At 35.8% G+C, this 16,415-nt stretch overlaps 1 protein-coding gene and 1 long non-coding RNA gene across 4 annotated transcripts in view; both read right to left on the minus strand.

Moving 5' to 3' along the window:
* LOC136030057 (uncharacterized) overlaps nucleotides 1-16,415 on the minus strand; it is a 210,676-nt gene that overhangs the window by 140,405 nt on the left and 53,856 nt on the right. The window lies entirely within an intron of this gene.
* LOC136029812 (uncharacterized) lies at nucleotides 1,451-10,833 on the minus strand. Of its 3 annotated transcripts, none has more exons than XM_065708271.1 (3): nucleotides 10,696-10,833; nucleotides 6,417-6,613; nucleotides 1,451-1,806 (listed from the first exon to the last, which is right to left on the minus strand). In XM_065708271.1, exons 1-3 carry the CDS (start codon nucleotides 10,829-10,831, stop codon nucleotides 1,642-1,644), a joined length of 498 nt encoding a protein of 165 aa, XP_065564343.1. In that variant the 5' UTR covers nucleotides 10,832-10,833; the 3' UTR covers nucleotides 1,451-1,641. The 3 variants fall into 3 exon arrangements, with proteins under 3 accessions (XP_065564343.1, XP_065564342.1, XP_065564341.1); XM_065708270.1 differs by lacking the exon at nucleotides 1,451-1,806 and adding an exon at nucleotides 2,150-2,363 and having other exon boundaries at nucleotides 10,702-10,833; XM_065708269.1 differs by lacking the exon at nucleotides 1,451-1,806 and adding an exon at nucleotides 2,150-2,363.

Here is a 16,415-nt window from a genome sequence, read left to right on the forward strand (position 1 = left end):
AGGTTACGTTCCATGGATGAAAGATGGCAGATTTCTGAAGACTGTCCTGTTCGACCAGCCATCTAGGGCTAAACAGAAAGCAGATCACCTCATCTGGGGTTCATAATTATAAAGACATTATTTTATCTTGAACCTAGTCTCTGTGAAAATTAACAAACGGAATAACTAGTTGAGCTCTGTTATTTTTTGACAGCATTGAAGGGTTTTACTTTTTAGCAATTTACTTTTTTCAACAAAAGGTTCACAAAATGGTTCATTGACTTGAACCAGTCATAAATATACCTTTGACAGCTGCCAAAAAAGCAAGATTAGCACTAAAAAGCTGCTTTCAATTATTCTTCTTTCATTTCAATGAATTGTCGTGTTTCATCTCACTTCATTTATCATTACTGGTTGAAATTCGCTGAAGTAAGGGTACTGGGACTGTTTTGAAATTTTTTATTTTAGTGCTATTGGTCGTATGTTGTAGTAAGTTTTTCTTCTTCAATATATTTAGGTTTTGCTGAAGACGGCTCTTGAAAATAGGGCCGAAATTTTCATTCAAATTAGACTTCCACTGTCTTGCGAAAATAATTCCCTATTGTTCATCCTGTTTTTTAAATTTCTGAAGTGGCATTATAAAAAGTGGTCCTGAAATAAATGTGTTAGAATGAAGTTCCAGATATCGATTATACGAGGGTCTTTCTTCTTAATTTCACTCAGCGCTCGCACTATTTAGCTCATCATTTTTATCAAATACCTTTATCCCGAGCTCAGTTAATGCGTAAAACAGTTTTTTGGCAAAAACTTTTATCGGAATACAAACTTCAGCTCTAGTTAAACTATTATCCGAGCCAGATTTTAGTCACATGTGTTGATAAGAAAAAACAAATTATATTCGTAGAAGTCTCATGGTTTTCTTTGATTTCAATTTTACACTTTTACTACTAAAGTGGAAAAATGAAATGACAAAACATCGTTCCCAATTAATTTGTTTCCCAGTTTCTAATTTAAAGCTTTCGTCATTTAATTATACAAATAGGTATACTTGGTTTTCAAGCTTCCCTGTTTTTTTATTAAAAAAAAAATACTAACTCTCAGATCTTCACTCTGATTTTCAATCAATTTTTACGTTTGAAATTTGACAATTGTTTAGCCCTAAAAATTACAAACAGTAGGCTATAGACTACTGGCGCTTAATGCAATATCGTTTGAAGTCTTGAAAATCCTCAAAAACGGTGGAACTTCAGATATTTATTCATTAAGAATGCTAGCCTAAGTTATCACAGGCATAAAAAGAAAGATTTTGTTTATTTCTGATCCAACTTTTTGGCCGAAAAAGCAGAAAAACCATGAATTTTGATATGAAGTAAAATAACACCGAATACGCACTAAAATGATGACATTTTTGTGCTCGGGTTACACAATTTCTGGCAGAACTTAGAACTTATCAGAACTTCAGGAGATCATGACAAGTTTTAATCGCTTCAAGCAGTAACAGTTGATAAGAGAAACAAAAAATCAATGTCATTTCTGATGGTGTAGATACATCACTGGTGTTATAAAAAATAAGATTTATAGATTTTTATTTTTTCGAAGAGGTCTTTTATAGAAACTTTACCACTGGCATGAGCTTCATCATTGAGTAGCTGCATAATTGGCTCAAATTTTCCCAGTGGCTTGACATTTTTTTGTATAATGGCCTAAATTTCTTAATTCTTCTTCTATAAATTGTAGCTCATCTTCAATCTTCTCTCGCTTGGCAACTTCTGACATTTTCACCTTTTCCAGTCGTTTTCTTAAATCTGTCCATGATTTTTGTAGGTCCTAAAAAATATGAATTAAAAAGGTGTGGAAGTAAATATTTAGATAAAAGTAAACTATAAAAAAAATTACTTTGGGGTCTCAAGGGCTTATACATTGATGTGGCAGACTTCGTCAGCTTATTTAAAAATCTAAATTTGAAATATTTGTTTTGTTTCAGTTTTGCAACTACAACAGTGGCAAGAACAAAATTTCATTTTGAAGGGAATCCAAGGTTCAAAACGAATTCTCTAGCAGTAAGGAAATTATAGCAGTAAGGAATTATATGACCATATAGGGGAAGTTGAAAATAGAGGGAAGAAAATAAGCCACCCTGAGAAAAGTGTAAAATAATGATAAATAATAGATGCAGCATTCACCATTTTAGGTATTTGGTATTAGGAAAAAAGATGGGACACCCTGTTTCCACACATACTTGCCTTTTCGTAAGTGTTAATCGTTTTCTGTTGTTCTTCTTTTTCTGTATTGACTCTCTCCAATTCGTGCAAAGACTTCAATTTGGCTTTTCTCTCTTCCTCCTGCTTACGACGAACCAGATACATGGGTAAAGTACCATAGTCCTAAAACAGAATCATCGTAATTCTGTAGATTCTGTGTCCCAAAAAAATATGCAAATTTCTTTTTAATTATTTATGTGCTGAGAGCTTAAAGCAAAACAAAGATTAATTCAAAAATGTTCAGAAATTAAATAAAAAGATAAGTTTTTTAACTGAAAGTAAGGAGCGACATTAAATCTTGAAACGAACAGAAATTACTCCGTATATGAAAACGGGCTTTTCCTTCTCAACGCCCCGCTCTTTACGCTAAAGTCTTTTACTGTTTTAAAAAGTAGAGTTAAGAGAAAGCGTCAAATAGGGAATTGGATAAAGTGAAAAAAATTGATTGAGGACAATGAACGGTTATAGCAGTAGAGGAAATGAGAACCCATGATCGTCAGAGTTTAGGGTTAAATCGTAATTTGCACAGGGGCAATGAAGTGGTGGGCAATTCAAGTCTAATCAGTAAAAAAAAGGATCAACATCAGCCACGGCTGGGAAATCTATTGAAGCTCAGTCAGGAAAACGTGCGCGTGATGAGATGGCTAGCCCCCATTATAATTTCAATAAGCCTTGGACATCTTACGCTCTTGAAAATCAGAGTAATCAGAGTATTTCATGTGAGATAAGTGGATCGGTAAATTCTGCTACTAGTGGTAAGAGTTTAAAAAGCCAATCTTCTGTATTTATTGCAAAAGAGGGGGTCAGGCTTCTTTTATAGGTGGGCAGTATTTTACCCCCGTTAGACAAGAGCCTGAGATCGATTTAGCTCAGAAGGGTTTCAGACAGGGTAGAAGAAATAGTAAGAACATTAGCCCTTTAGAGCTGGATAAAGGCAGGAATAAAAGCGCTCAAATAAGGAAGGTGACTCAGGAATATAAATTATTGACGCCTCACCAGATTGTGAAAGCCCTGCCTTTTTTCAGATGCATCCTACTGGGGGTGGATATAGTAGTTCCAGAGAACCAGAAAAATTTACCAAAATAGTGAATGCACGGCCATAATGACTCGTACTTACGTTTTGTAGTTTGGACTTTGGAAGGTTATAGCAGGGAAAAGTTACAAATTTATTAGAGTCGATAACATCAGCAGGTTGTGAGAATTGGGATGTTGTTTGCTTTGTTGAGACGTGGTATTCACAGATCATTTCCGTCAAGTGAATATTTTGGCAAACGGTAGATATTACGGAGGAGTTTTGGGGCTTGCAAGAAAAAGGGCATTGGATTTATTTCGTAGGCCATAAAGGGAGTCTGAAAATTTATTATGAATATTATTCTTAATGAAAAATGTTCACCTTGTTGTGTGTATTGTATATTTGCCTCCGAATGTTAGTTACTATAGCTGTGAAAAGACATGGGAATTGATTGAAAATAAAACCGATATTTGTTTTCTAGGAGAATTCAATGCGTACACTAGTTAAGGCGAAGAGTTGCAAGTTGGCGAACCGGATGTATATGAACCAGGTGACAATGTTTAGTTTTGGAGAATGAATGTGAGTATGTTTTCCCTATCAGAAGAATAAGGATAGGTCTCGGAAAATAAATAGATGGGAAAGAAATTTTATAGTTTTCGTAAAAAGGAGAAGTTACCAATTATGAACAGAAGGTTGGGGCGAGATTTTGGTATGGGCGATTTTAAATGTTAAAGTGAATTTAACTCGGGTTTAATTGATAATATTGTATGTACTTTGTTTTTCTGGTCCCTGGTCACCTCGGGGTCCTAGAGTTGGCTGCACCTGACCATTTTCCAATGAGTCTTCAGCTGAGAGCGTGTATTCAACGTGGTCTGACAGGGTAAATGATAAGTCTGCATGTGAGGAAAGAATCTGTAAACCAGTTCGGATAGGTAAAGAGAAAAAAGATTGGCTAAAAAGCAACTAGAAAGTGATAAATTTCAGAATGATTGCCATTCAATTTCTAATTTTTCAGAACCAGCTGAAATGGATCAAGCTGTGTCGGTAACTAGAGATAGAATTAATGGGAGCATCAGGCTTTATCTCCAGATACGAAACATCCAGGTGGAAAGGATAAGGTTTTTTTTCGATGAGGTATGAAGGCAGGAGCTTACTCAGGCTACTTAAAGCAACAGACCAATTACATCAGGAACTATACTTGCGCAGTCTAGCTGAATATAGGAAATTAAGGTCTGATTATAATAGAGTTAAAAGATTGTGACATTTTGGTGGAAGCGCCTCTTTTTAAGAAAGGTAATAAGAAATTTTATGAAAACTCTAGGTCTATATTTGTGAGAAAATGTGGTAAGTAAATTATTTGTAAGGTTCTAGAATTAGACTAAGAGATTGGTTAGATAAGGAGGCAATACCTAACCTGGTACAAGCGGGATTCAGGTCGACGTTTAGCACTGTTGACCGTATCTTTACTTTGGATATATTGAGAAGGAAATATGTTACAGGGGAAAATGATGATCTATTCGTAGTATTTTTAGACCTAAAAAGTGTTTAGACACGGTAAATAGGAGGCTGTTATTTGAAAGTCTGTCAGAAATAGGCTTGCCCTCTTTTTTTGTAGCGATAACAGCAGATATGTATCGGAGGGTGAAGGCTGTTGTGAACGTTATGGGAATATTTTCTAGGCTGGTTACGTCTCATTTGGGTGTGGAACAAAGATGTACTTTATCTCCAAAGCTTTTCTCCTACCTTTTTAACGATTTAGATGGTTTTATGAAAAGTAATGTGGCCCCTTATACATCATTGGATTGGTTTAGGCTATCATATATGTTATTTGCAGATGACATCTCTAGCAGCAGATAGTAGAGATAACCTTCAGAAGCAATTAGTTGCAATAAAATATTACTTAGAAAAGAAAGATTTGGTGTTAAATACTAAAAAGTCCGCAGTATTAGTACTAAGGAGCAAAGGGGAGGTTGATTCCTAGTTGAATTTTAATTTTAAAGAAGGGATGTTAGAGGTTAAAGAGGAATTTGTTTATGTGATGTTAAGTTTAGCACGTTAAAGAGGATTTCGAGATATGTAGAAGATTGTAATTTAAGGGGTAATAGGTTAATTACTATGCTTTTGAGAAGAAATTTAGGTCAGGTGGATGACATGAGAATTAAGAAAAGAGTGTTCCAGACAAAAGTAGCTTCTAGTCTACATTGGGGGGTCTGAGGTTTTGGGTTTCGCTAATGCAGCTAAGCTAGAAGTAGTTCAGCTAGGATATTTTAAGAGAGTTTTAGACTTGCAAGCATAGTAGTGATTTTACTGTAGCCAATCGAGCAATGAATGTTCCCTCAGGGGTAAGAAAAACGATAAGAACCTAACACGGGATAGTAGTTTAAACCAATCAGGCACCTTTACGTTAAAATAAGTCACCAACTACAGATACCTAAGCTTTGTTTTCAGGCCACCCACAACGAAGACGGAATTCAACACGGTTGTTCAGATTATCTTTTTGAGTGTCGTGTTCAACACGGGTGAATGTCTTCTCAGAACCTGTGTTCAAACATGCTATCCTGGTGCGCTACAATTTTGAGGAACCCGTGTCCAGCACACTTGGAACCCGTAAGATGAAAACACTTTAAAGTTTTGCTGTGTTGAACATGGAGAACCTGGAAACGATTTTTTTTCTAATCTAATCAAAACATTTTTCAAAGCCGTTGCCTGAAAACACAACTCTAGTTGTCAGGATTACCTAGAGGCTCATGATATCACAAAGATCACTTTGGGCTTGTATAACTAGGACAGTAGCGTCAATTCCAGGAAATTTTGAAGGGCAAAAATGAATTTTTCAAATCAAGAGGAGGGGATATATTTGTTGGTTTCACATTTTTCAATAATTTCACCTAAACAAGCCAATTTCAATCAACATTCTTGGCAAAAAAGATTTTTTCAGAATCAAGACGACAAACCATCTTAAAGCGGGTAAATGTCCTCTACCCTCAAGCGACACCACCGATTTCTTAGCGAGATCTGCCAATGAATAATGCTGGAAATTTATAGTGTAAAAATAAAAAATATATCAAAAAGGGTTAGTTTCTGCAATTCATTTGTTGAATGCATTGACCTTGTATTAACAATATGCTTTTAAATAAACGAAAAAACAAACAAAATAAACTTACTCGCTTATGCACGTATTCAACTGGCGGAAATAGAGCTTTGCAACTGAATTCCTTTCCTTTTTTCTCCACACACTGACTGTTCTCAGCGACGAAATTGTGATCAATTTTTTCAATCTCTAAAGGTTTTTCTCCAGATTTAGGGACAGGAGGGAAACGTTTTTCCTTTAAGCATTCCCTCTTTGATGAACTTTGTCGACCTATCCGTAAAAGATTAAAACATTATATTTGCCGAGACTTTAAAGCCTAACCACAGAGAGAAAAATCTAATTGTGATTGAATGATAAAACAAGTTTTTTGGACTGAAAGTAAGGAACAACATTAAAACTTAAACTACCAGAAACTATTCCGGATATGAAAGGGGCTGCCCCCTCCCCAATAAATCATGTTTTCGATTTAAGAGGGTGACGTATGCCTAATTGTTAGCCAAAAGTTTGGAGATAAGAGGGGAAGTGGGAATTAAAAGGGCCAACATCCAATTTTGGCCTTCCTTTCGTCAGACTAAAAATTGTTTTAAAGTGCCAACAACGTTCAACACATGACGTTCGGCTGATAAGTTAATAATGGTGGGTTATGATGATGTTCGGAGGATAAAAAAATACTTTATGACTTCAATTATACAGATGAAAAATCCATACATATTTTCACTGTGCAAAAAAACGTTTTGAAAAATCACTGTGCAATTGAAAAATCCATACATATTTTCACTGTGCAAAAAAACGTTGCGAGAGGGTACGAACAGGGAGAGAGGGCTGAGAGGCCACGGATAGTTTAGCTATTCAATAATCCAAAATGAAAATTCTTGTAATTCTGCTGCAAAAGGGCAATATGCCCTCTTATTTTCTAAAAAATTGAGAGGTAACGGTTGGGAAGTGAGGATTTGTCAATGAGGGGACTAAGGGTCCCCTTTATTGTCCTGTAAACTGTTTTAAAGAAATCAGGTTTTAAAAAAATTTAGGACCAAATATTGCTTTTTTCCGGTGAACACTGCAGCAAAGAGGCTGCCAACCCCTCGAAATTCTCGAAATTTCAAGTTTTCCTTGCTGATGGCTAGCAACATATTTTCCCCTTAAGGATAGCATAATAAGGAGCACACCCCAGCCCATAGTAACCAAAAGTTCAAAAATCTGTTTTAAAAATTAATTGTACTGCTAAACAACATTGTCGTTAGCGTTGATTCAGTAGAGGTAAGTGTTACTTCAGCTCATCCTTATAGTGATTTTTCGGGAATATATAATAAAAATATCTTAGTATCTTTGAAAAATATCTTGAAAATGTCTCGAGATTGAAATGAAAAGTTTATCATTGAATTTGCCACAGTCAAAAATCCTTATCTAAAGGTTTTTAGCCCCTCATATGAAATTTCCAGAAAATCGTATTTTAGTCTCTGCAGCGCTAATGTGCCCCTTTTTTTCGTGTACTTTTTTTCTAGCATTGCAATGGAACATTGTGGAGGGCTATGGAGTTAAACTGGAAACTTGTGTTCATGTCTAAGTACTTTTTATAAATTCGTCTTTATAGAATTATAATTAGATCCAACTTGTATAAAAAAAGAACGGCATGTTGATAAATACGACAATACAACACAATTAGCTCCAGTAAAATTTCATCTCTCGGTCCGGTGTTGCATTGGAATGACATCCTAGTAAGAATTAAATAAAAAAAAAGTTTTTTTTAACTGAAAGTAAGGAGCGACATTAAAACTTAAAACGAACAGAAATTACTTCGTATATGAAAGGGGCTGCTTCCTCATCAACGCCCCGCTCTTTACGCTAAAGTTTGACTGTTTCTCTCAACTCTTCTTTTTAAAATAGTAAAAAAAAAACTTTAGCGTAAACAGTGGGGCGTTGATTAGGAAGCAGCCCCTTTCATATACGAAGTAATTTCTGTTCGTTTTAATTTTAATGTCGCTCCTTACTTTCAGTTAACAAACTTGTTTTTTTTTATTTAATTTCTGAACGTTTTCGAATCAATGAATATTTTGATTTTGGCTCTCCGCAGAGGAATGATTAAAACGAAACTTGAATATTTTTTTTTTTGGCTAAATGGCTTTCTCATAATTTTGATCGAATGATTTTTAGAAAAAAGAAGCCGGGGAGGAAGCCCAGTTTTCCTCCGATTTTCTGGTTAATTAAAAAGGCAACTAGAACTTATAATTTTTTACGAATCTTTTTATTAGTAAAAGATATACGTAACTTATAAATTAGCTTACGTAAAGAACTTTTGTATTTTCATGTTTTCATTATATATATGAGGGGGTTTGCCCCCTCGTCAGTACCTCGCTCTTTGCACTAAAGCTTAAATTTTGTCTCAATTCATTAAGATTGACCTCTGAATCACAAAAGCCGTAGAATAATTAGTTGAAATTACTAAAAACACTTTAGCGTAAAAAGCGAGGTATTAGGAAAAGGTGAGCCCCTCAAATGGGTAATAATTTCTGTTCGTTTTAAGTTTTAATGCTGCTCCTTATTTCAATCTGAAAAAAAACTTTTTCATATTTATTTTTTCATTGTTTTTTTTAATAATGCTAGTAAATCCTGCACTCCCTTTATGGAAATTTTCTTCCCCCATGACAAATTCCTCGATGGAAAGCTCCCCCAGCATATTTCCCTCTTCTAAACCCCTCCCCCCAACCAAAAAATCCTCCTAAAACCACCCTACACTTTCCAATAACCATTACTTAAGCCCTGGTCAAAGTTTGTAGCTTGTAGCCCCTCCCACGAGGACTTTGGAGGAGTAAGTCGTTCCCAAGACATAGTTATAAGGTTTTTCGACTACGTTGAATGATATGGCTATCTCAGAATTTTGATCCATTGACTTTGGGAAAATAACTAGCGTGGGAGGGGGCCTAAGTGCCCTCCAATTTTTTTGGTCACTTAAAAAGGGCACTAGAACTTTTTATTTACGTTAGAATGAGCCCTCTCGCAACATTCTAGGACAACTGGGTCGATACAATTACCCCTGGGAAAAAAACAAACAAACAAATAAACACGCATCCGTGATCTTTCTTCTGGCAAAAACTACAAAATTCTACATTTTTGTAGATAGGAGCTTGAAACTTCCCCAGTAGGGTTCTCTGATACGCTGTTAACTTTGTTACGATTTTTTGACTTTTAGGGGGTGTTTCCTCCTACTATTTTCTAAAATAACGCAAATTTTCTCAGGCTCGTAACTTTTGATTGGTAGGACTAAACTTGATGGAACTTATATATTTAAAACCAACATTAAAATGCGATTCTTTTGATGTAGCTATTGGTATCAAAATTCCATTTTTTAGAGTTTTGGTTACTATTGAGCCGGGTAACTCCTTACTATACAGTTCGTTACCACGAACTGTTTGACAGATAACTCCAAAAGTGTAGTCTGCTCTTTATTAGGTAGTTAAATGAAATATAACGGAGGTACAATCACGAGAACGATGACAGACACTGGAAAAAACACAGGAACGATAAAACAAAGAAATTACTGCTAAAAAAGGAGCAGAGGGAAATTTCCATTGCGTTTAACATTGACAAAACTATGAAAGTTTAGGAGTACATATTTACCGTTCCTCAGATTCTGTCCAAAAAAAAGAAATAATTGTCAGCCTTAATAAAAATTACAAATTTTAATGACTGGTAAATATAGACTAAATTTGGGAACCTTGGCAAATGCTCTTTTATAGGGGCTGAAAAATGTTCCGTTTCCGATTCAAAGCAAATATTTTGGTAATTGCGCCAGAAAATGGTTTACTCCATCTTAAACAGTTTCAGATTTTATTGAAATGGCAACCTGCTTGCTCACCTGCGTAAAGCGGAGCTTTTCACTCAAGAACAAAATTACCGTTAGAAGAAAATGAAAAATGACAGAAAATCCTTAGGTAGCCCTCTCTGATGAAAACTACGAAGCTCCGTTTCAGCTCTCACAATGTAGGTTCTGGCTCAAAGACAAGCGAAAACAAATGCTTCTTTGCCTTAGCCAAGAAATATGCAAAGCTCTAAAAAATATAATATCATATCCATTAATCTGGTCAGTGGTCTACGCTTCCCGTTAAAATTGTGGAGTGTAAAATAACGGAGTATAAGCCCTTGTCGCTCCTGCAATTAACTGAAATCTGCTGTATTGAAACAGAGAAAAAACAGTGCTTCTCCCACAATAAATTTTTATATCAAATCCTAACACATATTACTTTGTTAAGAAAAGCTTGTTCTTGGCTTCTCTGAAGCTAAGACCCTGGGTTCTTTGACCCACCTCCTCCCGCTCGTGATTGCTTTACTAATATCTATTAAGCATAAAGTCAAACCTGTACATTTTTTATTGCTGCTAACGACAGTATCTGCGTCTCTTTGTGAAGGTAAACCAAAGGTCTTATGGTTACCCTTAATTCTATTCTTCCATTCATTCTCGACTTGATTTCTATAGTTTGACCTCCACATCATTTTGCAAGATCAAACACACAATCCGTTCCTATAGCAACTACAAGTAATAAAAGCTAAAGAGAAGGATGAACACATGCAGTAGATTGTCCAGGGAAGGTTTTCCACTGTTGAAATTTCTACAAATGGGACCAAGAGCTTTCCAGAAGATTCAGTATTCGAGCACTGGGAAGTGGTGGTACTTTATAGGGGTAGCTGCTCTGACCTAGTAAGCTTCGAAAAAAAAATTTCCCGAAAATATTAGAAAGACTAGTAAAACTGATAAGTTCTTTCCAACCGAAAAGGAAAGGAAAAGTGTTTGAAAATTATTTATTAAACGGAAAGTCTTAGTCGACGATCTTGAATATTGGCATTGAAATGAAAGATTTTAAAGCTATTTCTAAGTTAAATGTTGTCTTATCCTTTTTCTTCGAATAGATCATCATATGCAGCGCAATAGAGCTACCTAAATAAAAAGGAACGTGGGCAAAATGTTTTTTTAAGATTAGGGCACTTCGTGGAGAAGGAGCTGTAGTAAAAAACTTCAAAAAGAGCTCATTCGATTGTAAATTGAGAGGGCTAGAGCCCTTTTCAATAGTCAAAAGCAATTGGAAAATTTAATCATAATTTTGAGATAGCCCTTTTGTTTAGCGTATTTGAAAGGTACGGAAATTATGTCTTTGAGGATGACCAGCCTCCCCAAACAGCCCTTATGTTAAGGGCTATAAGTTATGCCCTGGGAGAAGATAGGAAGATAGAAGTGAGAAGTGAGAAGATAGAAGATAAAAGTGGTCATATAAACCTCGGAGGGGGCTCATTGGCTGGTAATCAGAAGTTCTAGAGCCCTTTAAAGGCCTCATTCGGTCGGAAATTTAAAGGGCAAGTGTCTTCTTTAATAGTTGACAGTGATTGGAAGGCATCCAGCCCCCCCCCACGATGATCATATCCCCAAACACTTCCAATCAACATTTTGATATAGCCATTTTTTTTGCCGTAGTTGAAAGGTCCGGACCTTATGTCTCTGAGGATGAGAACCCTCCACAGCCCTCAGAGGCAATTTAAGGTTTTTATTGAAAGGGTGGTCGTAAGAACTTTGGAGGGGGTTCATTGGATTGCAAGTGCATCCAATAAAAACTTTGGGGTAGCCCAAACTCATTTTCACTTTTTTTCACCAAACTAATTCAATTGAAATTGTGAGATGGCCTTTTTGTTATCAATAGTCCAAAGAGCATACAATGATGTTTTCCGATTGGACAGACCCCCCCAAGGCCCAGGGGCAAGGGTTTTAATTTATGCCTTGGGGCATATAAGACTTTATGGAACGGGTGGTTTTATAAACTTTGGACTATCAATTCACTTTTGCTAAAAGTTAAAAAAGAAAAATTATTAAATACTTCTAAAAAAAAGTATGTACGTTAGATCGCGAACGGACTTTACCAAAGGGGACGAGTCCATTTACCCGGAGCTAGTGAAGCCCAAAGCCCAAAATAAATTATTATTATTAAAATCAGAGACGAAGAGTGACTTGATTTTCAATGGTATGTTTGCACGTCCAAAGGTTTACAGTGTGCAAACAAACAATGACGAAATCAATAAAATCTACAAGGAGGTGCCTAGACACTATGTGAAAGAGAATTTTGAAATGAGTGTCTATAGAAACTGTATGGAAAGTAAGCTCATTCTTAGAGCGAAAGTCATGGTGATTCGCATTTTAAAATTTCCGAACTACTCACTTAGAGAAGAAAAAATAACATGTCACCCGTATCGCACAAAGTCAATGTATATGCGGGCAATGTGAAGGTGCTACCCCATTGACATCATCTAAATTCAGCCCGAGATGTATGTCTAGAAAAAAGACATCGTCTTGGATTGGAAAAAAAATTCAACAGATGACGTGTGGGGGACTCATTTTTATATTTTCACGTGGGAGGGGGGTCCTTTTCCCCCATACCAGTAATGTTTTTAAGTTCCTCAGCAAGGTAGAGTTGTTGCATGCAGTGTGTCTTTTTTTGTAAATAATTATTTAAAAATTATTTTTAATTACTTATTTGGCCCCATGCCCTTGGCCGGCACGGGGGGATACAGCCTTTGACTGGCTGCCACTAGTAGCCGTTGCGCTCTTCCCTGGGGTGGAAAGGGGGTAAGGGTTGGTGAGACCTCTTTCTAAGTATTATTGTAAATGTGATAAGTGCTTTTTTAGCACCATCTTGGAGTGCTTTTTTTGGTAAATAAAGAAAAAATGTGTAATTCCTAAAGTTACTGTTCTCCAATATAGGAAAAGATTATTTATTCAATGGAAAGATGCATTCTACAGATAGTTGTATTTTGATATTAGCGCAGAGCATGAACCAATTTAAAAATCCGTTCATATTTCTTCTTTGCAGACCATCAATATCTCACAAATCGACACTTTTAACCAAAATAATTCAAAATCGAAATAAACCGTTTTTAGAAAATCGAAAAACATTTACGTTCCAGTGTTTGGCAAGAATCCCATGATAAAATAAAAACTATTGTAACACAAAATTGTAACACTATTGTAACACGAGACTTGACGTTATTAATATAACCGAAATCTCGGTTGATTATTGATGATTAAGCCACATCCATTGAAGAATGGTCTCAGGAAATGTTACAATTATTCAATTCTGATCTCATCATGAACATATTTCCGTAACTCTAGCTCTATAGAATCTTTTTCATCAAAGTAATTGTTTAAGTACAATTGCTTTGAATTGTATTTACTTTATCATCTACAGGGTTATTCGTGACTCAAGTTCCTTAATAACTTTAAACAGACAAACATATCCGGATAACCGATGTTTGTTCTCTCGTTATCCAATGAGTTTAAAAAGAAAAATCCCAAAATTTATCATTCCTAGTCCATGTGAAGTCCCAACTATAGGAGAAGCCGTAAATGCCACAGTTGTATCCAAGGTCAATGTGTTATCGCATAAATTGGAGAGCGTTCTGGCAAACATATCTCACCCTTCAAGTAGCCTCTCTGACCAGTCACTGGTCTTGCCCCAAAGTCGTGACTCAATACCTAAGCCCTCGTATGCTGTAATACAAAAAAAAAACTCCAGAAGAGCAAAAAGGCCCAACTGAGTGCCCAAGCATTTATAGATAGTCTTTGTCCAAGCTCTGGCAGCGATGTATTTGAGCTACGCTGTGGCAAGAATGAATGGAAACTTGTCGTCTCGTCTAAAGAAACCACTAGTCCAATTGTTGAAAAGGCAAAGCGTTCTGACCCCAATCTAAATGTTACACTTACAGAGCCTGCTTTTGTTACTGTTGTTAAACAAGTACCGGACGAACTAGTCGACTCGTCACTTAAGGAATAAATCCCTAAATGCATCAAAACAGCTAAGTGTGGTGCTTCACGCACATTCAAAGTGTATTTCAAATCAAGAAAAGATTTAGATCACTTCCGTTAAGAATCAGTGAAAATCGGCTATAAGCGACTTGCCACCCAGGAATTTGTGTTTTTGCCTCGTCGATGCTTTAACTGCCATATGACTGGCCACTTTACCGCAAACTGCACAAACACTATCCTATGCTCAAAATGTGGAGCTAGTGACCATAAGTCAAAATCTGAATCCCCGTGTAAGAACAGTCCTTTTTGTGTTAGTTTTAAAGCTCCTGGCCATACGTCCTACAGCATTAACTGCCCTTAAAACCGTAAAACCATGAGCCAATGACTCCTGCGATAAATTTCCTATCTTGGCATATAAATGGTTCTTTCGCGATTAAATTACCAGTGCTGATTATTTGTTTATTTTTTGGTTTTTCCTTATTTCTTTTTTCCTTCCCGTTCCTGCTTTTTCTTATTTATCCTTACCTCGATTATATTATTTTTTGGGTTTTGGGTCTGGAGGGTTTTGTCATTTGAGAAGGCTATGGTATCCAGGCTTCTTAGTTTTTTGGATGCAAAGGAACTTTCGTATGGTTTCCAGCTTGGATTCCGAGCAAGTCAGACTACGGAGCATGCTTGGGCAGCTTTCTCGAATTTCATTCATTCGGCAATAGATTCTGGTCATATCCCGGCAGCTTTATTTTTGGATGTTCGTAAAGCTTTAAAGCTTTTGATTCTTTGACTCGTCGGATTCTTCTTTGGAAACTATTGCATATTGGTATAAGATCAAACGCTTTTTCTTGGTTTGATTCATATCTCTGGTAGGCTTGTCTCAATTGATCCGCTTTTCCAGAGCCCTTCTGAATTATATTACGGCGTTCCTCAGAGATCTGTTCTTGGTTCCATTTTATTTCTGATTTATATTAATGATCTGATTTTGGCGGTAAAAAACACAAGGCCTCTGGCATGCTGCAAGCTGTATCATCGTGATGCTCAGTCGTGTTCCAATACTACTTCTAACGAAGATTTTTTTGTTGCTTTTGCTGATGATACTACTCTTGGGACCCTTGGGAAGACAGAATGTGATATCAAGTCTAACCTTGTGGTATTATTCGTGAGAGTTATTTCATGGTTTAATGCGAATTACTTGGTCTCGAATGTTGGTAAATCACTTTTTCTTATCTTTTCTAGAATTAGTATAGGTTTTCCTCAGCTTACACACCTTCAGGTGTCACAAGGCTCCTTGTGTAGACTAGACAATCGGGTTGTCCTGTTTCTTGGTATCCTGGTTGATTTTAACCTTTCATTCAGAAACCATGTAGCCATGATTAGGGTTAAGGTCTCACGGAGTTTGGGTATCATTTGAAACCCTAGACACACATTTCCTGGATCTATTCTGAAACTTCTTTTTTTCTGTCTTGTCCAGTCATATGTTTCTTATTGTCCCATTGTATAGATGTCTAGTTTTCTGTCTACGCTGCGGTCACTTTCTGTCATATATAATAAAATACGGCGTCTAGTTATGGACACCAACAGTTCTTCACCAACACTGCTCTTAAATCTATGGTCTATTTACATTATTTCTTCTGTTTCTTTTGTCTTTCATCAGCTTGACGGCAATCTTCCGAAATCTCTTCGGAAAACTCCTATGTTTATTTCTTATTCAGCTCCATATAGCCTTTGTTCTTCAAATAATATCTACATTCCGCCTACCCCTACTGTTTGATCAGATTTCAATCCCTTTGTTGCTTGTCAACAGGTCAGGAATTCAGTATCTTCTTTAGTACAAAGATGCCACTCGTTTGGGACTTTTAAAAGGTTTCTTAAGGATCATTTAATTAAGAATGAAATAGAATAATTTCTTTTTTCCTCTGAGGAGTTGATGTCCCCTGAGTTCTGTTCAGGGTGTATGGTTGTCTCCTCTGCACTTTGGCTCCCAGGCCTCAGGTATGTTCTCTATGCTCAGGTTGTTATATTGTTCTCTTTTTTTCTTATAGTTGTTGCTTACATTGTATATTATTATATATTATATTATATTATATATATATATATATATATATACATATATATATATATATATATATATATATATATATATATATATATATATATATATATATATATATATATATATATATATATATATATATATATATATATATATATATATATATATATATTATATATATATATATATATATATATATATATATATATATATATATATATATATATATATATATATATATATAT

This window comes from Artemia franciscana, chromosome 8, assembly GCF_032884065.1.
Source record: "Artemia franciscana chromosome 8, ASM3288406v1, whole genome shotgun sequence".
In the NCBI taxonomy this organism is placed as follows: domain Eukaryota; kingdom Metazoa; phylum Arthropoda; class Branchiopoda; order Anostraca; family Artemiidae; genus Artemia; species Artemia franciscana.

Excerpts from the sequence above, each read along its gene's own strand:
- LOC136029812 (XM_065708269.1), bottom strand. The coding sequence starts at position 10,831 with ATGATGTGGAGGTCAAACTATAGAAATCAAGTCGAGAATGAATGGAAG. Across the intron at positions 6,614-10,695 it reads CAGCAATAAAAAATGTACAG|GTCGACAAAGTTCATCAAAG; the intron begins GTTTGACTTTAT and ends TTTTACGGATAG. Across the intron at positions 2,364-6,416 it reads TTGAATACGTGCATAAGCGA|GACTATGGTACTTTACCCAT; the intron begins GTAAGTTTATTT and ends ATTCTGTTTTAG.